Genomic DNA, 23112 nt, shown 5'->3' on the forward strand with positions numbered 1-23112 from the left:
CAAATGAATGGACGTGAACTGCATCCATGATACCCTATCACGTACCATCGAGTTTTTGTAGTTTTATTCATTATATACCCAGTTCCTGAGACGTTTTTATATATTTTTTCAAGGAACTGAGGTTCTTGGGCAAATTCTTAAGCCACTTCAAAATCTGCCCAAAATGTTAGAGGAAAAAAAAGTTTTTTGACGGGGGGTGGGAGGGTGGGTAATAAAGGGAGGCTTTTTCAATGCACCTGCCGCTGGTTTCAGACAAGTCGTTCTAACGGGTTCCCCAGCGGGGTTGTAGGCGAGCCGAGGACCCAGCTGCCCCACGAGGCAGGGCTAGCGGTTTCTTCCGCCTCTGCTCCGGGTTCCCGGCGGCTGGCGTCCACGCTGCTGGAGACCAGCGCTCACCGATCAAAACCGTCTGGCTGCCCAAGAGACCCAGCCAACCTCTGGCCAAGGAAGGGCTGACAGTGACGTTCCGGGTGTTGTTCCTCAGGGCCGTGCGGCTGACTCACCGGCGAGCCCGCAGTGTTCCTAGCTGCCCAGCGGAGCTCGAGCCAGCACAACCGTGGATTCACGTTACCGGTTCCACGAGTGCTTGTGAAGGAGCAGGTGTAAGGCACGGTTCCCAGTAATGGCTCGTTTCTCCATCCATTTCAAGTATTGTTCCAGAGCTCTTTATTTTTATAGTTTTTTAATGAGAACCACATGCCAACGATTAAATGTCTGTTTCTCGTGGTATCCTACAAGAGGCTGTAGCAACTAGAAGTCCATTGAAGATGGATCTTTTTCATAAAAACACATTGAAGACAATTTTGCTGTGAGTCTAAAGCTACTCCAAAAAGTAAAGTCTGTTAAAAAACCCATGAAGCTATTAGCCCAGACAAAGGAAGTGGATGTTTGAAATTTGAGGAAGTGAAGATTGTCTGTCGCTGGACAACATTAATATGTCAGAACCTCGAGCAGTTAAATCGGTTGTTCGTGTATTTCAAATGCCCTAGTCTTTTTAAAGGCACACGAAGGTAAATTCTCTTGGGCGAAGAAAACGACTCCTTCATAAGGAGCCACAACTGTTCTGTGAGGTTGGCTCTCTGGTCCCTTAAACGTGAATCCTTCTGTATGTCAGACACCAGGGAGCCGGGGAGCCGACAGAGCCCTCCACCCCCAGCCGGCCAGCGGCGGGGGCAGGGCCCCAGTCTTGAGGGAGCACCGAGACTTTGTGGGCACAGTGTCTGCCACCTGCCCGTAGGTGATCCACGTCACCCCCTCTGCCTTATCGTTCCTGCCACTGCTTGCCCTGGAAGCCGGTCTTTAAGTCGTGCCTTTTCCGTCTGCGCTCCCCCTGGGGTGGCCCACAGGGCGCCGCCCACCTGGAGGAAGTGTTCTCGGTGTGAACAGAACGCTTTGGAGATGAAGCATCAGTCTCTCAGCCTTTGTAACTTGCATTTCAGTGCCCCCTGATGGTTTCTGGGCTCCGGGACACGAGACTTGTCAGTGCCCCGCAGCCAGCGCTGAGCGGGGCTGCCGATGGGTGCCCATGGTCCCCTGCGCCCCACGGCCCTGAACGGGGGCCCACAGAGCCCACCCTGGTCCCTCTCAGCATCTGTGCAGAGTGACGCCCCCGTGGCGTCTCCATCTTTTCTCTCTGAAGGCTGCAGCAGTGTGGAATAACCTGTTTCACTCAAGAGCCACTTCTGACCCTCTGGGATGCTCCACAGCCCCTTCTCTGTGCTAAAGTATCTGTTCTGTTGCAGCCGCGCCTCTCCGTGTCTCGATCGCGACAACAGCAGGTGACTGTGCATCCCTCGCCCGCCCACCCGCCCACCCCTGCCGCCCCCCACCCAGGGTGCTCCAGTGCTCAGACACCTGGCAGGGATGCAGCTGCACCCCGGCCACATCCCCGCCAGGTCCCCTTTCTCTGCGGTGGAGGGAAAGGGGGCATTTTTTATTTCGCTGGGAATTTTCTGGGATTTTGCCCGAAGTAACAAAGTAATGCAGCCCCGCAGGGAAGGCCTCCCGGGCCACAGCTCCCCACGGCGCCGCTTCCGTTGTGAGAAAGTGCTCGTGAGCTGAGCAGTTATTCCCAGCAAGCACACAGATTGGTGGGCCTGTTTTAAAGTTCTGTTAAAAGTAGTGACTTCAAGTGTCACTTGGCAGGTTTTTTTTAAAAACTGCGTCCCAGGTGAGTGGAGGCTGGGAGTGCACTGACAGTGCGTGCTGGCCCGTGCCGCTGAAAACCCAGCCTTCCGATGCTCTGGAAACTGCGCTGTAGGACGAGGCTGGTCAGCGTTCCGAAACATCCCCTGTCCTGTGTTAGTTCAACAAATTATTTTTGAGGGCTCGTATGGGTCACGGCATTTTTGTTGCACAGTCACCCATCATGTCGAACAGGCTGCCCACAAGTGAAGCAATTTCATGTCTCCAGTTTTGAAAATTTTATATCCATCTTTGCAGTTTTCCTGAAACACTAAACATGATGTTTCCACCTGTGAACACTGTGAGTGATAAGTGGTTTTTTGGTGATTTTAGCCAATTTGAGCCACGTCTTCTTTAAAAAACGTTTTCCATCCCTGTTTCAGTGGATGGGAATGGGGGTAGGGGGGTTGCAAGGAGTTAAGGGGACTGTGGGGCAGAAGGCTCGGACGCGGCGTCCTCGCCAGAATTAGACCTAACCCGTGGGCCTGGCTGTGCGTGCAGATCACTGAAGCACCCTGGGGACCCTTTTTCTCCCTATTTCACCCCAAAACTAACTGAATGCTGCAGATTCCTCCCACCCCACCCCGGGCTCCTGGATGAACTGAATTGAACTAAGCACCTTTGACCTGGGGGAGGGTGACCCTCAGCAGACCAGGCCCCGCCCTCCTCCAAGCATGTGTCTGTGTAGCTAATCGGGTCGCCTCGGCGAGTCATCTGCATAATAATGGCGGGTCGCTTTTGCTTTTGTTCTTCTTAAATTGTGATAACACCGAATCTCACAATTTAGAAAACCTTGATAAGAATTTCTGATTTGCATGATTGCTGAATTTTATCCGAAGCAAGACGTGCAGTGTTGGCCAAGGACGGCACGTGACGCCTTGTCTGTGGAGGCGTGTGCGGTGCGGCTGGTGCCGATTCCTCCTGCAACACCCACCGCCCGCCGAGCTGACTGGGCTCACCGCCCAGCGGAACGGAGCCTGGTTCTCGGAGCTGCAGGGTGCCTGTGCCTTCCCAGTGGGAACGCCCCCAGGGCACCTGCAACAGGACCTGCCGGCCGCTTGCTGGAGCTGGCGGCAGCAGCAAAGGCGCAGGGTTGTTAACACCGGGAGCCACTCTGGGGTGTGTGTACAGGAAGTCCCGTTTTAGGGGAGAAAACAGAGACCTACGACGCGGAGCGGCCGGCATGCGGCCACGTGCTTCCGGGCAGGGACAGACCGCTGGCGGGTTGGAGGGGGCCGGGGAGGCCACGGCGCTGCTGCGGCATCGCCCTGTGAGGTAGTAGTTCGTGTTTTAGTTAAGGGGTGACGTTCAGAAACGAGTAAAAGCTCCATCGTCCCATTAAACTGCTTCAGCAACGTCCCGGGCTCACTGTAGGTTCTCAACAAAACGTTAGTTTCTCCATTTGGTTCTCAGGTGTTGTGTTGCACTGTCGTTCTGGAGACAGTCAAACTCCCCAAAGCCAGGTGGGCGCAGGGGAAGGAAGGCGGAGCCCTCACAGGCCCTCCGCGCCGGTGGCACCCCTCTGCCGTGCCGACGGCCGCACTGACCACAGGCTGAGCGCCGGTCAGGCATCCGCTCCCCGCCCACACCTCGCTTCGAGTGTCCCTTCCACGCCTCTCACAGCCGAGGGCTTACCGGCCGTGTCTCCTCCCAGTGTTAGTCCCCTGCACACACGAGAGAACCACACCTGCTTCACGACTCTAGCATCCTCTCACAACTCACACCTTACCGCCTTCCACTCTTCCTCTGGGCCGGAAAAGCTGGTCTCCGTCACCTGCCACTAGGGTTTTGAAATGAACACAGAACTGGCCTCTCATTCCTCTCCCAACCGGAGTCCTGACACCTTCTGATGCTCTGACATTTTAATGAAAATGCTCAAACGCTGTCCCAATTTTATGTTATAACCGATTGGGACTACGTGATCAGCGTGTTGACATTTGTCTAAAAGACTTCCCGCCAGCACCCAGATAGAACTCGGATCACTGGCTCTCTCATTCCCCGTTACTGGGAGAAGAGACTGCGCTCAGCTCACAGTGCCGCGCGCTCAGCTGCTCTATGAGCCGGCTGCCCTGCAGTTACGCTGCAGGAGGCTGGTCCTGCGGGTCCGCCGGCTGCCCCGAGACCAGACAAGTAAACCCCTTCTGCGTGAGCTGCCCTCTCCCTGTGTTAGACGGGAATAGGGACGGCGTCTCCCAGTTGCTCTTTCCACTCCTCCGCCCACGCCCTCACTCAGCAGTTATCCTTCTCCCCACACGCGTCACCCACCTGGTGCCAGGACCAGGGGTCACGGGGTCGCTGCCACCAGGGACGAATGTGATTTCGGGTCGGCGAAGCCCTCCTGGGGGCTCACCCTGAGCCTGTGCCCCATTCCCAGCAGGGCGGCCCCTCGTGGGAGGGTGACAGATGTCTCAGGAACAGGCGGCTGTGGGGTGAGTGGGCACAGCAGGGTTTCATGCGGAGCAGTCGATGAGAAAGTGGTCAGACACGTACCGAGGCGCTGTTCCAGCCCGCAGCGCCGCCCTTCGGTCTCTGGGCAGAAGGTCCCCAGGAAGGGGCGCTCTGCGCCCCCCGGGGTGGAGACGGTGGCGGCGGGAGCCGTGCCAGCGCACAGGTGCAGACACCCGGCAGGTGCAGGAGCAGAAATGCCCAGGTGCCTCCGGCAGGTGCAGACAGCAGGGAAGGCCGGTGGCCGTGGACGACGGCAACAAGCTTGTGGTGGCTCTGGCAGAAACCTAAGTAGCTTTGCTCTAGTTTTCATAAAAATAACATAAATGTAGTCAAGAAAAAATCATAAGATGGAAAGAAAACCTTTATGTGCACCACAGGTGTTAGCTCATTCTTCCATTCTTCTGGGCAACCACATGTTTTAAAAAACAGGTGACTCGGTGGTAAGGGAGGCAGCTGGCGTTCTCACACAGTGTTTGACAAAGACCAGAAACATCCACATCCGGGCCCGAGCTGCCCATTACGCTCCCCCCACCCCTGGTGTGGCCGCCCTGAGCATGCAGCGGGCGGGGTGCGCTGGGCCTCGGGGTGCTGCCCGCATGATGGCTGCGCAGGCCCTGGGCCCTGCCTGTCCCTTTGGGGACCAGCGTGGGCTCGCTGTCTAACCACATGCCTGGCGAACCCTGTGCTCTGCTGTGACGGGGTGCTGAGCTCCTGCTCCCCGCTTGTGTAAAAACAACACAAACGCACTGTGCTTCGGTCCCACGAGGACCTGGGCTGGATGCCTCCCCGTGTGTCGGATGTCGCCGTGGACACGGTGCTGTGTGGGGCTCCACCCGGGAGCTGCTTCCTTCCTGCTGTTTTGGCATCCAGACCTCGCAAATGCAACAACACGGCCAAAGACAGCGGCGTGGCCCGTGCCCGGGACACACGCTGTCTGTCCGTGTCTCTGTGTGCGTGTGCAGGCAGATCTGCTCCGGGACACGGCGAGTTCCTCCGAGACGTCAGGGAGTGTGGTGATGGGCAGAGTGACGGGAGCCCCACTGACCCCCAGCGCTCAGACTGACCTTTCCCCCTGGCACACGGACGGGCCGAGCCGCCGGGGGGCCTACGGCTGCCCGAGAACCATGAGCTGGGCCAAACAGGAGCCAAAAGGACAGAGACGCCCTCCCCTTCTAAGCTGTTGTCTGTGATTCTCCACATTCACGTCCCTGTACTTCGGGGACAGTCACACTGCACCCCGACACCCTCCCTGCAGGAGCCAGGGTTCCCCCATCAGGCATGGAGCAGAGGGACCGTCCCCTCCCTCCTGCCCCCCACCTTGGCTCCCATGAGCCGGATGCACAGTCATGGTGTGGCCTGGGGAGAGGCCCGCGCATCCTTTTTTAAGTCACAACATTACATTAAAGTGAGCGGGACAAGATGTGACTTTGAAACGTCACGTGGAGTTAACTTGCGGCAGCGGCTCCTGCCTCACCTGGTTCCGTGTGCGGGTTTTCCAGGGCACAGGCGGAAGGAGGACTCCTCGGTGTCCTCACAGAACCCCGTTCCACTTTCCGTGTCAGCTGCGCATGTTCGTAGTGTGCAGTTTATCACGACCATTGCCAACAAAAATTAGCCGAAATCTTAGGTTTCAGGTAAAGATAGCATGAAAACTGAAACAGTAGCACAACCCAATCCAGGCATTGCTGTAGAGGAAAATAACCTTTAAAGACAGGTTTTTCCCACCGTGCATGTCCAGCACGAGGGGATGATCTGAGGACACAGCATGATGGGCCACGGTGACCCCCACCGAGCTCGTGCCCCCTCCCGCGATCTTGCAAACCCGGCCGCCGTCTGCTCTCCCTTTCAGCTTCCTGGTCAGTTTCATGGTGGACGCGCGCGGGGGCGCCATGCGGGGCTGCAGACACCACGGGCTGCGGATCATCATCCCGCCGCGCAAGTGCACGGCCCCCACGCGGGTCACCTGCCGCCTGGTGAAGCGCCACCGACTGGCGACCATGCCCCCGATGGTGGAGGGAGAAGGGCTGGCGAGCCGCCTCATCGAAGTCGGACCCTCCGGCGCCCAGTTCCTGGGGTAAGAGCCTCCGATAAGCCTCCCACTTAGTCCCCCGCGGGCGCGCACCCCGCCCATGCCGCCCGGCCGCAAGGCACCAAGGTACGTCCATCGTGGTGAACGGGCCCGGGCCCGTGACGTCTTTTGAAAACCGGAAGTAGCACCTGGAGCCCCGCTCCACGTCCACACCTGTTCTTTCAAGGCTTCCGCGGGCTCAGCCCTGAGGCTGGTTGTGACTCTCTCTCTCTGGACGTGGCAGCAGCCGCCGGACTCCCCGTGTGGGTGACCGTGTTAGGCCACGGTAGGTGTTGCTTTTCCCACTGAGGCCCACGTGGCCAAGTCGTGAGGCAAAAACACTGCTCTGTTCCAGACGTGAAAGTCAGGCCCCGGGTGGCTGTGAGAGAGAGTCCCCCCCACGCAGGAAGGAAGGCAAAAGCAGCCCGCCGCCTCTGCCTCTTCCGTTACCGCAGTCGCCGCCTTGCGTCTCACGGCCTCAGGGCAGGCCGTCCGGCCGCAGTGGCCATCCAGACGATGAGATCGGACTCTCGCCCACCCTCCTTGTTTTAGCAGTTTTGAGCCGCAATTGGCCTTTCTTCTTCCGTTTGTTTGAATGGCTGCTGTTTGACTAAGTGGTATTTCAACCCACTGAGAAATACGTAGCTTCCGCTGAGAACTGGCAAAAAGATGAAGTTTTGGAGGGGGATGAGTTTCAAACTATTTTGAAACGAATCAATTGTATTTAAGTCCCGCCACAGCAAGTCTTTGTGCTCAAATACGGGGACAAAGTCCTGTGAGCCACGAGCCCTTGCTTTGCTGGTGTCACATCGGGGGGGAGAGTTCCTGCTCCGGAACCCGGAGTCGTTCTAAAACCCAGTGATTCGGAGCCAGCTGTTCACGGGCTGCTCCGAATCACGTGTCTGTGTTTGTGGTTCTAGAACCCCCTCCCGGGCCCGTCAGACCAGAGCTCCAGAGGGAGCCTGCGGGGGTCGGGGTGGGGCCGGTCCGCAACCCCTGCCCCTTGCTGCCCCAGGTCCTTCCCTCCCTCACACCGAGGTCGTGGGGACTTCTCAGTCATCGTCACATCTGGGCGGGAATATCCGAGGAAACGCCAGGCCTCTCTGCAGAGTCTGAGTTTTCAGGATATTCCCAGAAGCTTTGTCCTTCCTGTGGAGCAGCACACTTTTTCTTTTTCGGCTCGTGCCCTGGCCCTGGCCCTGGCCCTGGGGGACCCTCACCAGGGACAGACCCGCCCCCGCACCTCCATTGAGCACTCGGGCCCTCGGCGCCTGGCTCCCCGTGACCAACGGAGGGGGCAGGGCCGGAGCCGGCCTCCCCGTCGGTCCGCGGCGACGCTGGGGCCGGGGAGCCACGCCTGACGCTGACTCATGTTCTCTCTTTCACTGCTGCTTTGGATGTGCTCAGTAAACTCCACCTGCCAGCGGCTCCCCCCCCACTTAATGAGGGAGAAAGCTTGGTCAGCCGCATCCTTCAGCTGGGGCCTCCTGGAACCAAGTTCCTTGGGTAGGAGCGACTTAAAGCAAATTGATGGCTGTGGGCCCCTCCTCCTCCTCCTGCAATATGATTTCTCTTTTGTCATCGTGCCATGACATGTCCCTCTCTATGATTTAAATTCTGTATATGACCTCTCTTTAGTGGACCATTTCCGACCCCTGTGGTATGTGACTTTTGTTTCTGAGTGATGTTTTTATGCCTTTTCCCTTAAAGTGCTGTGACCTTCATTTTCGTTAAAGCATGAGCCCTGCCTAGTGGTACTATGTGCTAATTATGATGTCGTTACGGTAAATCTGGAGTCTGTATCAAAGCAACCTGGACTGGAAGGCGGAAGGTCTCTGTGAACCCCGCGGGAGCGCGCCCCGGGGACCACTGGCTGCGCGTGCTGCGGCCGGAGCCTCGCAGGCACGCCGTGCGCGCTGCCGGGGGTGCGCTCCACTGCCGGACCCCGAGTGCATGCCTCCGCGTTCCCGCGGTGCCCTAGCCACTCCCTGTCCAACCGTGGCGTCACTTTGCGCCTCGCAGGGAGCGCCTGAGGAGGCTGGTGCACGTCGTAGATACGCATGTCTGTTTCTTTATGCGTATCGGAGAAGTCTCAGAACGCCTCCTGCACTCACAGGGGAGCGTCACGCGGCTCTAGGCAGCAGCGCGTCCCTGGGGACGCGCGCCCGAAGTGGGATGTTGCCCTGCGGCCATCGTTAGCCAATGCCCTGTCCCCAGAGAGAGAGGAATCCAGGTCACTTTGCCACAGACAGTCGCGTGCATGCCTGGTGTGGCCGGCTCCTGTCCACACCGGGTGTTTTGCTTGCTGCCAGGCCTGTCATCGTGGAGATCCCCCACTTCGCCGCCCTCCGTGGAAAGGAAAGGGAGCTGGTGGTGCTGCGCAGCGAGAACGGGGACAGCTGGAAGGAGCACTGCTGCGAGCACACGGAGGACGAGCTCAACGAGATCCTCAACGGCATGGATGAAGGTACCGAGGAGGCGTGGCCGAGCTCCGAGGGGCGTGGCCAAGCTCTGAGGGGTGTGGCCTGGCTCTGAGGGGGCGTGGCAATGAAGCACTCTGAACCTGAGGCCACTTGCGCATGTACGTGCGCTTGCACGTGTGTCCGTGTGGTATTCCTGCACCGCAGGTAGCCGGTGTGCTCCCCTGTGATGAGTGAGGTGCACAGTACGTTTGCCTGGTCTTCTGTTGTGACCTCCAGGAAAGTAAAATCCAAATCCTAGGGACCTGCTCAGTCCAAACTTTCCGCTTTTCAAGCCTGTCTGCATTTCTGTATCGCCCACCTGTCTGCCCTGGTGCAGGCTGGGAAGAACCTGTGGCCCTGTGAGCCAGTGGTAGATAGATGGCACGTAGGTGGCTCATGGTTGCAGGGAACTGAAACCCTGGGCTCACGGTGCTTGTGCCACAAAGGCCCTTTCTACACGCACAGTGGCTGCCTCAGCGACAGTCACCGCTGGAGAGACCCCGTAGACACAGGCCTGCAGGACAGACCGGGTCCCCCACGACACCCTGAGGACCGAGAGTTGGGGGTGCGGTGAGAGGCGGGGGGGACACAGTGTGCTGGTGAGGGGGAGGCCGCCTGGCGCTGACCGTGACCACGCACGCTGCCGCCCACAGTGCTGGACAGCGCCGAGGACCTGGACCGCAAGCGCATCTGCCGCATCGTCACGCGCGACTTCCCGCAGTACTTCGCCGTGGTGTCGCGCGTCAAGCAGGACAGCCACCTGATCGGGCCCGAGGGCGGCGTGCTGAGCAGCACCGTGGTGCCTCAGGTGCAGGCGGTGTTCCCCGAGGGCGCGCTGACCAAGCGGATCCGCGTGGGCCTGCAGGTGCGGCGGGCGCGCCGGGCGGGGGCGCTGTGGGGCGGGGGCCCTGCTGGGGATGTGGGCGTGCGCCGCGGTTGGAGCGCGCTGGAGCGGTTGGAGCGCGCTGGAGAGGGGCCGCCCTGGCACGCAGTAGGTCTTTTACAGGAGGGCGGGTAACAGCCACCCCAGTGCCACGCTGGCAGCCACCGCCCTGAGGGATGAGACACACGGCAACGTACTAAAACGATGTTGTTTGTTGCACGTTTTCCTTGCGAAGGCTCAGCCGATGCACGGCGAGCTGGTCAAGAAGATCCTTGGGAACAAGGCCACCTTCAGCCCCATCGTCACTTTGGAGCCTCGGAGGAGGAAGTTCCACAAGCCAATCACCATGACCATCCCTGTCCCCAAAGCTGCCAGCGACGTTGTGCTGAATGGCTTCGGGGGAGAAGCGCCAACCTTGCGGCTGCTGTGCAGTATAACAGGTGAGGCCCCCGTGGCCACGCGAGTGGGAAGTTCTGCGACAGGGTGTCCGGCCTCGTGGTGTCTCTGGGCCACCCCGGAAGAAGCAACGCTGTCTCGGGCCACACATTAAGTACAGTGCAACACGTGGTCACCAGAAAACCTCATAACGTTTTAAGCGAATTTACGATTCTATGTTGGGCCGCATTCAGAGCCATCCTGGGCCACATGCGGTCTGTGGGTCCAGGCTGGACACCCTTAGGTCTGGAAGAAGACACCTGGACGGTTGGGACTTGCCTGAGGTCAGACCTCAGACTCCGGAGGAGCTGGGAGTCACACCCAGGCCCGTGGACCTGTCAGCCTCCACGGAGCCGCACCCTGTACCTTTCCAAAAATCAGCATCATCCTGAGTGATTATATCCAGTAGTTCAAACCTGACCTCTGTCTAGGAGTTGGTTATGTCTCCATCCTTGGTCTGTTGAACTAACTTTGGAAAAACAGAGTGAAGTTTTTCCAGGATTAACTGAATTTGGTCTTTTCAGTTGGAAGTTGTAGTAGCACTCAGACAACTACCAAACTCCAGACAGACACTCCCGGGACACTGGTGGTCTGAGCCCAATGACCAGTAGTGGGGAGTCGCACCATCCCCCTCCCCCCGACCACGCGGCTGGTAACCCCCTACTTGCACTGACCCCGAGCTGCTGGAGTTCAGTCAGCATCTGTGCCACTGTCAGCGGGAGTGACAGCCAGCCTCGGTCGCCCGGGTGCTGCCAAAGACACCTCACTTCTCCTTCACGTCGGGGCCTTGTTCCCCCTATTTCGTCCTCTCTCGGGTTCTCCCTTCTTATCCGTGTGTTTCTACACTGAGGACAGCAAGCCATTGAGACTACTCCGTGCATTTAATAAGTGCAAAATTCTACCCCATCAGTTTAATAAAAGGCAAAATTCAAAACACGTGGGCTCACAGGAGCACAGGGGAGCCCTTCCTCACCCCTGGTTGTCACCACACCCCTGGGTTGGGTGTCTTCCCGTTGTTGGGGGCCCTGTGCACCCTTTCATTCCCGTGAGATACAGTGCGTGGCCGAGAGGCAGGGAATACTTAGTGTGCAGGCGTCACACTGACGGCCGATCCTGCCGTCAGTCTGGCGAGCGGACCACGTGGCCGAGACGCCATCCACCGGGTCAGGCTTCCCGTGGGCCTTCGTCCACCTGTCCATCTGCCTGCAGAGCTCATCGAGCTCGTAATGTTTCCCAAAATTTTTTGCCAGCCTTCCATTGCATGTTGAGAGAAAGTTTTATTTTCTGAAAAATAATTGTGTGAAATGCGAAGTTCAGGGACAGCAGAGTACCTGGGTTTCCCGTTAGTTTAACAAAGCCTTCAGCTCCGTGGTCAGTCGCAGGGTCTTTCGAAGCCATCGGCTGAGCACACCCGTGTCTTCAGGGCCCGCAGTTCCCAGCAGCACAGGCCTCCGAGCGCCAGGCAGAGGGTCAGACGCCTGGCTGTCCGAGCAGGCGTTCGAACAGCCGCCCTCGCCTCGGCCCTGGGAAGGGGGGTCCGTTGCCCCGTCTCCACCGCCTTTTAGTCACTTGGCTCCCAGTGTGTCGCCTCGGGGGCAGGGCCCGCGCTGGCGCCCGCAGCCAGAACCACAGAGACAAGCTTTGTGACCCGGAGCCCAGAGCTGTGCCTGGTGCCTCAGCGGTCCTGTTATTTCAGGCGGAACCACCCCCGCCCAGTGGGAAGACATCACGGGAACTACGCCGCTGACGTTTGTCAACGAGTGTGTCTCCTTCACCACCAACGTGTCTGCCAGGTACGTGGCGCAGCCGGCCTCGGCCACCCCGCCCCACTGTGGCTGCCACTGTGTTTGATTTCGTTCCTTGTGTTCTTCAAAAACGAGTTTTTTTTAGTTTGGTTTTCAATATGGTCTGCGTTGCTTTCCCCATTTTGAACCGGACCCCCCCCCCCAAACGGAGTAGCAACGATACAGCAACAGAGTCCGCCCGGCCCGACGAGAGTCCGAGGGACCCAAGCGATGGGCAGGTCAGCCCCAGGGTCTCGGGGTCGGCACATTTCCTGTGTCGACCGAGACCAGAGCTGCCTCCCGGCAGGCGTGACGAGGTCGAAGCCCAGCATCTGCACATCCGGGTGACTCTCAGGCGCCCGACACGTTTCTGTGGCTCCCACCCTCGTGGACATGGCCTGGTCTTGTCCACGGCACTCGCTGCCTTGTTTACGGTTCATTCTGCCCCAGGATCTGTGAGGGGAGCTGGGTGCTGCCCATGCATTTACTTTGTCACGACCACGACTTGGCCGTGTGTCCGTTTCACAGACGGAGGGTCTGATGCTGAGTGGGTTCAGGCTCAAGTTCCTGTTGTGGGGCAGAGGGGAGGGGCATGCAGGGACAGCTCAGGGACGCGGCGGCGACAGCCGGGGTGGTGGCTCTGTGCTTCGCAAACCCCACGCCTTCCCTCGTACGCAGAGAGGATGGGAGCTGAGGGCGTGGACCCAGAGGCACTGCAGGGGCCCAGGGGCTACGCACATCTGGTGGCCAGAGGGGAGCCCGAGGGGAGGGGGCTCCCGGCCTGTGCCGGAGCCTGAGGGGCAGCTACAGGCGGGAGAGAGGACCCTGGGGACAGCAGCGGGCCCCGGGATCTCAGGCACTGCAGTGGGGCCTGCCCAGGAGAACCTATGCCCCGGTTCCCGTGCCCCTGGGCCCACCGTGAACTCCCAGACAGCCGAGGGGACGGCGAGCAAAGAATAGGCGAGTCAGAGCAGCACGGAGTGCCTGCTGACAGCCACGCCTGCGCTGAACTCGGGAACACTGTGCTCAGTGACGTGCCCGGACAGGCTCCACACGTGTGTGGTTCCGAGAACATGCACGTCACAGAGACAGGGCGCCTGACGGGTGCCATGGTCGGGGGAGAGGGAGAGTTAGAAGTGGGTGTTCGGTGGGCCCCACGTTCTGTGTGGGCCGACGGCGACGGGGGCCCCGCATGCTGAGTGCACTTCACCATGGTTGACGTGCCAAGTTTTATGTTCCGTGCACTTCACCAAACACAGTGAAAAGGGCAGGAAGAGAGGTGGGTGAGGAACTGGAAGAAACAGGCTGAGGGGGAAAGGGCAGCTCGGGGCCGTGGGCCCGTCCAGGGGAGGAGGCGCCGTCTGGAACGAGGCTTAGAGCCACAGTACGGGGGCCCTGGCGAGCGTGTGAGCAGCAAATGGAGACGACGGCCCTCGGGGACCCCGGCTTTCTCCTTGGGGGGCGTTCCTTGCAGAGCTGGGCGTGACATGAACTCAGGACTCTACAGGGAAGTGGCCGGGCCGGGCCACAGGCTCAGCACAGCTGCCGGGCTCATGGAGCCCCCAGGCCGGTGATGTCCCCCGGGCTGTGCTCTGTGGCCCTGACAAGGTCTGCAGCAGAACAGACTCCCAGGTGGTGGGGCGGGTCCCCCTGGCTGACTGGAGGGGTTTGGGAAGAGTGATGAGGTGAGGGGAACCTGGGTCGATTTTACTGAGAGGCGAGAAGTGCGTGGGAGAGAAGAGGGATGGAGGGGCCTGGGGCTGCCCCAGCCCAAGGTCCAGGCAAGGTGGCCCAGGTTCACACCCCCGACGGTGCTGAGACGCGGGGCATGGACTTCAGAAGGCTGGACATGTGGACACGTGCGTGTGAAGAAATCCACACACACACGGGTTCCATAGTTGACGGCAAACACGGCATAGTCCCCAGCGCCTCCTCCCTCTCACTCTGTCCTTCCCTGTCTCACGCTGCCTCCTGTCTCACTCTTGTCCTTTCCCAAGAAGTGTTAACCATGACTTTGATCCCACTGGGGGACGGGTGTGTTCCGGCTGCTGCACGTTAGCTTCAGGTGACTGACCTGGAACCGTTTTCTAGGTTCTGGCTGATAGACTGTCGACAAACCCAGGAATCTGTCGCCTTTGCCTCCCAAGTGTACCGAGAAATCATCTGTGTGCCCTACATGGCCAAGTTCGTGGTGTTTGCCAAGTCCCACGACCCCATCGAGGCCAGGCTGCGGTGCTTCTGCATGACCGACGACAAGGTGGACAAGACGCTGGAGCAGCAGGAGAACTTCGCCGAGGTGGCCAGGAGCCGGGACGTGGAGGTACTGGTTCCACGCACGGTGGCCGACGTGCGTGCCTTTGTCGATGTGCTGTGTGTAAAATAGCACTCGATAAAGAAAACAATAAACTTAGAAAAAAAGTCTACATCTTGACCAGTTAGAAGGTCAAGGTCCAAAATCAGCTATGTTTAGCCGGTTGGGACCAGTCCTGTGGGGACGACCTCAGCGTACGGCAGGCAGCAGTCTTCCCTTACAGGTTATCCTGGGGAAATTATGACTTACTCATCAAGTACGTAGCGACGATAACAGTTCAGATGGTTTTATCTGTCCTTGATGCTCTTACCGATTTTCGGCCACAAAGACAGCAGTTGGGAAGCACGTCCTTACTAACGTGACTGTGGAGTGACGGGGCTTTTCCACGCCACTTCTGTCGATGGCATTTCTCGTCAGTGCGGGCTTGGGGAGCGGGGTCGGGTAGCCTGACGCGCTGGGGTGGCAAACGCCGCCCAGTCGGAAGTCCAAACGCAGGGTTTAGAGATACGCCAGTTTGCAGTGTGATGTGGTGTTGGAAACGGGTCGTCCATGTGATAGGCCACCAGGCCCGCAGGCCCGTGAGGAGTGGAAGGGGGACGCGGGGACGCGCTTCGTCACTGGTGGGACGAGACATCAGCAGTGCGGGGAGGGCCGTGTGCGCAGGTGTGACGTTCTGGGTGGCACCGCCGGCTCCTCGCGCGGAGACCCGGAGGCGGTAAATGCAGCTGCCGCCCCGCCGCTCCCCTGTCCCCGCAGGTGCTGGAGGGGAAGCCCATCTACGTGGACTGCTTCGGCAACCTCGTGCCGCTGACCAAGAGCGGCCAGCACCACATATTCAGCTTCTTTGCCTTCAAAGAGAATAGGCTTCCGCTCTTTGTCAAGGTAACCAACACCTCCGTGGCATTTTCAGGCACATTTGCTTCAAGACCGAGCGAGGATTCGATTTCCTTTAGAAGGGGAGAATTCTTGTTTTCAGTCATTTCTGGTGCTTATTTAAACCCCATCTATAAAAGTGCAAAGTTCTGGAAAAGCAACCCTTTTTATTTTTGAACGTCAAATTCTACTGTAGTTTTTATTTATAGGCTGTGTTTAAGGACAAATAGGCAATTCATTAATTCGAAAAAGGGGCTTTTCTTTTTCCAGTTTTACACGAAGTCTCTCTCTTTTCTAAGTGTTACTTCTTTTAAATATTTGTGCTTAAGTTTTTGAAATGTGTGAATTTCATGAAAGAAGAGACCAAGAGTTGTAAGTGACAGTTTTTTTGTGACAAAATTTCCCAAAAGGCCTAGGAGCCCACGTCGCCCAGTGAGAGCTTGCCCCCAGCACAGCTACAGATGGACGTATGTTCACAAAGTCACTCAACAAACATTCTCAGAGGCACTTTAGTGCCCTGTGAGTGTGTTAATCCAGATGAGGAGTTTGGCCGCAATAAATTCAAGTTTCATTCTGGAACTCGCCCCTCCAAGTCTCAGGAGGGCCAACACTGTAAGCGAGAGGTTCGTGGATCGGACAGGAAGGGATGCTCAACCTCTTCCCTGTTTCTCTGGCCTCTCCTTTCCCGCTGCTCACCCACCTGCAGGCTCTGTGTCTGGGGCCGATGCTCAGTCCTCCCCGGACAGGGCCGGGGCTCCGTCTGCCTGTTCCTGGTCCTGCCTCGGGCAGGGAGTCGGCGGGCTGACTCCCTGGCAGTGTGATCCTGTTACCACTCGACCCTCGCGATCTCCCCAAGCCCATGTCTGTCAGCCTGTGTAATGTTTTAGGTCTCCTTCTGTTTTCCCAAGATCTGTCCTGAGCCTCCCATTGTGCTGTTTCTGGCTCAGTGGCTGTGCCTGACTGAAGCTGGGTTCTTGCCGACCACCACACAAGCAGGAACTGCTGAGGGGCGGCGGAGCCGTTTAACGCAGTGTCGAGTTAAACTGTTTGATGTCATTGACATCACAAGTCACTTATAAACAATACAAGTGGCTGGTAAGCACAGGGATAGATGCTCCACAGCTTAGGGAAAGCCAAGTGCAACAGCTGCAATGCGAATGGTTACTGGGTTAGTGGGAATGCTAATGGGCTATTCCACACCCATTACAACGGTTATTATCGAAGAGAGAAAAACCAGAAACTAGCAAATGTTGCTGGGGAGGCAGGGAAGCTGGTGGGTCATAAAATGTGCAGCCCTATGGGAAACAATGAGGCGAGTCCTCAAAAAGTTAAGGGTCCATGGATCCAGTCCACGGCCGCAGGATCCAGTAACTGCACTTGTGGGCACACGTGTGCCCACAGGAGCTGAAAGCGGGACCCGGCGACCCCAGCGCCCGTGCTGGTGAAGGCACCGGTCACCGGAACGTGGACAATCTCAGCATCCATTTGCAGAGGGATGCATAGATAAGACGTGGCCCATCCACTGAATGGAATGTCACTCGGCCCGTAAAAAGCAGTGACATTCTGACACGCACTGTGGCACTGGTGGCCCTCACAGACATAGGCTGAGTGACATTCATTAGCCGGGCACAGAAGGGCAGGTCCTGCCCAACCTCTCTGTCTGGAGCGCCGAGAAGAGGCAGGTGCAGAGCCAAGGTGGAGTCAAGGTCCCTGGGGCCCGGGGCTGAGGAGCCGGGGCAGAGGCCGGGTAGTGGGAGCAGAGATTCTGCCCGGGACGATGAGAACATGTACCCAGCAGGGATGACAACGGCACAGCTCTGTGAGTGTGCATCACGCCACCAGGTTGTGCACTGACTGTGTCAGTGTGAAAATGGAAATGATAAACGTTCTGTAGTTCAGCACAATTTTTTAAAAAGCTGAATAACTTTTTTTAAAGGCTGTTGTAATAGAACAAGGAGAAAGGGCAGCTGCTAACCCTGACTCAGGTCCTCAAATGCACTGTTTCCCCCGATGCTTTGGAGCGTCATCTGCGTAAAAGGGGTCTCACGAGTCCTGTGTGGGTGACACACCTGTGCTTCTCTCATTCAAGGTACGAGACACGACTCAGGAACCTTGTGGACGACTGTCATTTATGAAAGAGCCGAAATCCACCAGAGGCCTGGTACATCAAGCGATCTGCAACTTAAACATCACCCTGCCCGTTTACATAAAGGTATCGAGGAGTCTGCGCAGTGCGTTCGGGCAGTGGGGCTTGTCTTCAGGTCCTTGGAGATGTGGCAGCAGAGACGACGCAAACACACGTCACAGTCATTTCTGATTCCTTGTCACGTCTGTGGCTCTCCACTGAAGTGAGGAAAAAGTGTTCCCACATCAAACTCATTTTGATGGAGAAATCTCTTTAGATACTATTAGACATGGAAGACAGAAAATTTGAAGTGAATTTTTTGGGGGGACTAGTTTTTTAAAAACCAGTAACTGATGGTGTTTTCCTGACAGCTTTTGCGTTACTGCTGGGGGCCACACTCAGGCGCCCAGAAGGTGGCCACTTCACCTCGTTCACGACCAGCCTGCGGTGGGGCGGGGTCTGAGTCTCACACGCAGAGCAGACTTACAGTAGTCTGTGTCGTTGCTGAAGTGATTACCTGTTCATCTTATTACCTATCATATTTTAGGAGTAAATTAATTTTTCAACTATTTTAACATGATTCGTATACAAAATACTCCCAGTTCCAAGGAGCAGATTTGAAAACTTGTTGAAAAGAACAAAATGCATTAATTCCTGATGCAGGTCCAACTGCAGGCACTGCTTTCTAGGCAGACCCCTCCCCACTGCAGAATTCCTCTGTAATTCCTCTTGATTATGCAGAAATAGTCTCCATTGCTCTATTAAACCAAGGAGGACAACTGAGTGATTTCAGTGCTGGGGATAACATTTTATTTACAAATATTTTAACCACTATCCCTTCCCAATGAGATCCCCACCCAGCAATGCCCAGGAGGTGGCAGCCACATGCCCAGGTGTCTGAGAGGTGGGGCAGGTATGGGGCAAGGAGGACCTGGGGGGGATGTATTTGAAACCCTAAATCTGGACCCCATAAGACAGAACACTTCCTCACTGCTTTCGCCCACCAGGCTGTGTTTCCTGACTAATTACTCCTGTACATAGAGAATGAGTCACACAGAGAATGGCTCATAGCACCACGTGCGATGCTTTGAGTCCTTACTTGACAAAAGTAAACTAATTTTATGTCTCCGTGAAAGAAGTGAGCTCCAGCTCTGACCTCAGTGAGCCTTCAGCGTGCTGCTGGGACAGACCAGAGGCCGTCCCCAGTGCGCGGTGGTCCTAGTGACCCAGCACACGACGGAAAGTGCCCGACACCATGTGCTTCGGCTGCACCCTAGCATTCACTGGCTCTTTGTTGCAGCAGCACCCCACACGGTGCCTGGGTGTCCAGACAATACTTGCCACATGCTTGTTCATGGCCTTGGCATTCCCAGCCAATGTCGTCACCGTGTCTGCAGATGTGCGCCCTCCCGTCCACTCAACGTCCAGCTTCGAGGCTGGTGGCCGAGCATCTGGAATCAGTGTGTTTGTGATCCAGGTTCTTTTGTCTCTTGGATCTCCAGACTTTGGCGTTTAGTTAATTTGTATGCCTATCCCCTGTGAACTGTGAGAGAAATGAGGGCCCCTGGACAGGGTGCCGCCTGTGGAGGCTGGTGGGTGGGGTCCTAACCTTTCCTCCTAAACTCTGCTCTTCCTGCTCTTTTCTATCCCATGCGGCATCTGGGCGGCCAGGAGTCAGAGTCAGACCAAGAACAGGAGGAAGAGGTAATTGTGTGACCTTGTCGCTTGGGGCGGCTGTGTTGTTGCTAGAGCCACGGGGCCTGTGTGCTTGGAGGCTCTGCGGCGGCGGCTCTGGGCGCTGGGTGAGGACAGGCGTGTCCCTGTGACTCACGGCCCTCTCTGCGATAGTTGCTCTTCTCTGCCAACTACTGACAGCCAAACTATTGGCCCGTGGTTCTCAATGGTCAGTCTGCAGATGCCGGGCAGGTCCTAGCCCGTTGCAGTGGCCTGGAGACATTGTCCACCTTCTGACTCGCACAGCCTCACAGAGTTGGCTCCCAGAGGCCGTCGGCGCTGGGTACGCCTATAAACTTGGGCTCAAGCCTTTCCTCAGCTTTGTTTTTGTCACACATGCTTATTTATATCAAACATAAAAATTCTTGAGGCTCCTCGCTAATTTTTAGGAGTCAGTGGGATCTTAAGACCGGGAAGTTTGAGAACCACGGAGACCAACAGCCATGGAGCATGTAGTCCCTCCGTCAGTCCATGACAGTGCTGCTGTGTGGGAGGGCGGGCTCCAGCCCCTGGCCTGGCAGGCTCCCTCCGGGCTGCCCGGCACCGTGGCACGGGCAGTGCCTTCCTTCTGGCACAGGCGAAGGGTGTGCGTCTCAGACGGGTCCCCGGGACTACGTGCCCATTGCGATGACAGTTGCTTCTCTAGTTCAAGCCAGTCTGTGTTTGTTTCCCTTGTGAACATCGGAAAACGCCCAGACGTTATCGTGGACGTGAAAGAAATCAGTGGCAAATTCTTGTACTTACAGATCAGCTTACCAGTCCCCATTTCTAGGATAGTCAAATGCAGTTGTTATTAGTTGCACATAAATGTTTTCAAGTATAGTTTTATTTTTTATGTTATTCTGATGGGTGTGAAATGCAGAACTGTAAAGAAAAGTGTGAGAACACCCTTATACCCACCTGCTTAAAATGGAAGGCCCCATCAGTCCAGAGAGGTCCTGAGCCCACTCTTTTCACAGACCCTGGCCATGGAGCAAGACTTGAGGGTGGTTACAGTGGCGCTGTTCTGCCGTGTGTCACCAGACACACATGCGCCAGTGACCAGACTGGTCACTCTCCCTTTGATGTCCGTCACTCCGTCTCACACCCTGTTTCCTTCCTGCACCTGTGACTCAGTCACCAGAGCAGTGGGAACTCGGCCCCTGCCCCTTCCCCATGGGCAGTGCAGTGACGGAGCCAACTTAGCTGCATCCAAACGAGCCTTTCCTCTGAGCTTTAGGGTGTCTGTTGAACTGTTTCCGGAACTATTTAGGTGATAAGTGAAGTCTGTACTCTGCAGGAGTTGTGCTCTGGCTTATAATTAGTGACAATGACATTCTCTCTGTAGAGCATATTGCCCTGGCATGCTGTTTGTTCTCCACGAAGTTGACACTGTTTCATACTTGTCTCCCTCTCTCCTGGGCCTTTTCCCTAACCAACGTTCATTTCTAATGCCAGACACACCCTGGGTCCCGTCTTCCCAGGAATAAATAACATGGTAGAAAAGGCTTCCACGTGTAGTGTCTAGAAGGAGATTTGTTTCCTCAAAGTTTGGGTAAGAATGAAGGAGGCTGGCAGGGACGAGTGTAGTGGAGCCTCTGGCCCTCATGCTCGGCATCCCCACATCTTGGGTCACGACTGGGGGCCCTCCAAGCATGTCGGGGCCAGGAGACACGACGCTGTTGTAACCATTCAATTTATGTATGTTCTCTTTCAGGTCGATATGACATCAGAAAAAAGTAAGATTTTCAACAAAACTAAGGGGCTACAGTAAAGACAAGCATGAATTAAGATGCAAGCTAGTTGCCTTTACTAACCACGATCATAATTACACTTTTATATTCTTATTAACCATTAACATAGATTCAGAAAAGCAGCTTGGCCCGTTCCATGACAGATGGGCTAACACGGCCTCATTAGCAGTGAAATGCAATGACTGTCCATCTGAGCATTCACTTTCTGGACACTCCCCTTCACCCTGCTCCTGCTCCGCTTGTTAGAAACCCACCGACCGTTTCTGTCCGTCTGTGAGCATAACATCGTCCTCTCGTTTCTGTAGAGCTGACATGACAGTATCACTGTTTACATCCACCCTTCACTTTTGTGGGCTGCACCTGCAAAGGCGATACTGTCCTCGCCATCCTGGTGTGGTCTGACCCTCCCTGACTCTTACTGTGGTGAAGTGGCTTTGGCAGGGCTGAGGTAGAATGGGCTTTTGTGAAAACGTTCTGGAAAAATAAGAGCCATGAATTCAAACACTGAAGCCTCCTTAATGTAATGAAATCATGATTTTAAATAACGGTGCAAATCCCAGAGTAACTTGGCACAGAGAGATGTGATTCCCGGACCTTCCTGGATGCCTGCCTCGCCCAGCAATGTTTTCATGGGTTGGTCTTTTTCCGGTAACTTGGCTTCTTGTATGGAAGAACCTGAATTTTTCAGGAAATTTTTTTTTTTGCTTTTATGCCCCAGATGCTTTAGAAAAAAAATCTAATTGTTACTGTTTTTTCATCTTTTAAAAAGATTTTGTTTTATTTTTAGAGAGAGAGGAAGGGGGGGGAAGAGAGAGAAACATCAGTGTGTGATTGCCTCTCATGCACCCCCTACTGGGGACCTGGCCAGCAACCCAGGCATGTGCCCTGACTGGGAATTGAACTGGCAGCCCTTTGGTTCACAGGCTGGCACTCAATCGGGGCTGTTTTTTCATTTTAAAATGTATTTACATTAGCTGTTTTTCAGGGTGGAGAGCCATACTCATATGGTGGTCTGTCCTGCTCACTGCTCTGAGGGCTATTTTAAGTCTTCACACAGTATGATTTACTCCTAACTTACAGAAACCCCTTTAACTGAGAGTCTCCTCACCCTTGCGTGAAAGCATTATTCAGAGCTAGGACATTTGAAATCCTGGATGTTTTCATTGGTTTACATTTGAACAAATCTGCATGGATATAATTAGTGTATTTTTACAAATGCATATTCACAGAAGAGGTCCTCTCAACAAATACTGACTCTGTCAAGAGAAGGCACTTCTGTTGTAAAGCCAATCTGTCATCACTGCCTTCGTTCATTTTTTCTCTTGAGGAGATTCCACTTTGTTCTCCCACTTTCTTGTGCAGAGCGACTGTGTGGATTTGAACAGCCTGTTTCTTTGTTCCTTGGATACAGGCTCGGGGTTAAACATCAATGCATGTGGCTCAGTTGTTACAAAAACCTACCCTGTTGCTATAATGCCTGGACCCTCCTGGGTCCTCCTGGGTGTTGTGTTTTAAATTGTCAAATACAGACTCATGTTTGGTTTTCTTTTAGTTTAAAGACTATTATTAAATAACATCCATCTGGGTGTGAGACGACACTTCTCTGGGTGTCCAGAGAAGGTGCTGTTGCAGGGCCCATCCCTGGTCGGGTCTGCTCCCTCCGCTGGCAGTGCAGGCCCCACCCCCCACTGCCGTGCCTGGACACCCTGGATGCCCTGCATTCCACTTCGGATGCATGGGCTCGTGGGCAGGACTGATGCTTCACCACAGTAATGTGTACCTGTTGTCCGTCCCAACCACCCTCCCACCTGCATCCCAGCAAGCCCCACCCCCGTTTTGCCCCGCTTTGCTTTGCATGGAAATAACTTGGCTTACACACCTGTGCGTGTGTCCGTGTGTGACTGTCTCTGACCCAGTTGCCATGCGTCACACTCTAACCTTGGACTCACCTACACGTTTCATCACCACCGTCCTTTCTGTTGTTTTTCCCTTTCTTTCCATTCCCTCCTTGGTCTGCCCAGTAAGTGTCCCAACAAGGAGGTGGCTCCCAGGAAAGGGCTGTGCCTCTCAGC

At 56.0% G+C, this 23112-nt stretch overlaps 1 protein-coding gene across 50 annotated transcripts in view; it reads left to right on the forward strand.

Moving 5' to 3' along the window:
- ANK2 (ankyrin 2) overlaps positions 1-23112 on the forward strand; it is a 253938-nt gene that overhangs the window by 207756 nt on the left and 23070 nt on the right. For 20 of the 50 annotated variants that reach the window (XM_036031726.1, XM_036031722.1, XM_036031733.1 and 17 more), the window contains 12 exons: positions 1743-1778; positions 6482-6706; positions 8108-8206; positions 9013-9167; positions 9816-10027; positions 10281-10485; positions 12177-12273; positions 14356-14584; positions 15332-15457; positions 17538-17660; positions 19245-19277; positions 21004-21025. In XM_036031726.1, coding sequence (XP_035887619.1) covers positions 1743-1778; positions 6482-6706; positions 8108-8206; positions 9013-9167; positions 9816-10027; positions 10281-10485; positions 12177-12273; positions 14356-14584; positions 15332-15457; positions 17538-17660; positions 19245-19277; positions 21004-21025 — 1562 coding nt within the window. The remainder of the gene's footprint in view (positions 1-1742; positions 1779-6481; positions 6707-8107; positions 8207-9012; positions 9168-9815; positions 10028-10280; positions 10486-12176; positions 12274-14355; positions 14585-15331; positions 15458-17537; positions 17661-19244; positions 19278-21003; positions 21026-23112) is intronic. The other 30 variants (XM_036031750.1, XM_036031753.1, XM_036031759.1 and 27 more) reach the window with 5 other exon arrangements.

Source organism: Phyllostomus discolor, chromosome 8, assembly GCF_004126475.2.
Source record: "Phyllostomus discolor isolate MPI-MPIP mPhyDis1 chromosome 8, mPhyDis1.pri.v3, whole genome shotgun sequence".
Classification (NCBI taxonomy): Eukaryota; Metazoa; Chordata; class Mammalia; order Chiroptera; family Phyllostomidae; genus Phyllostomus; species Phyllostomus discolor.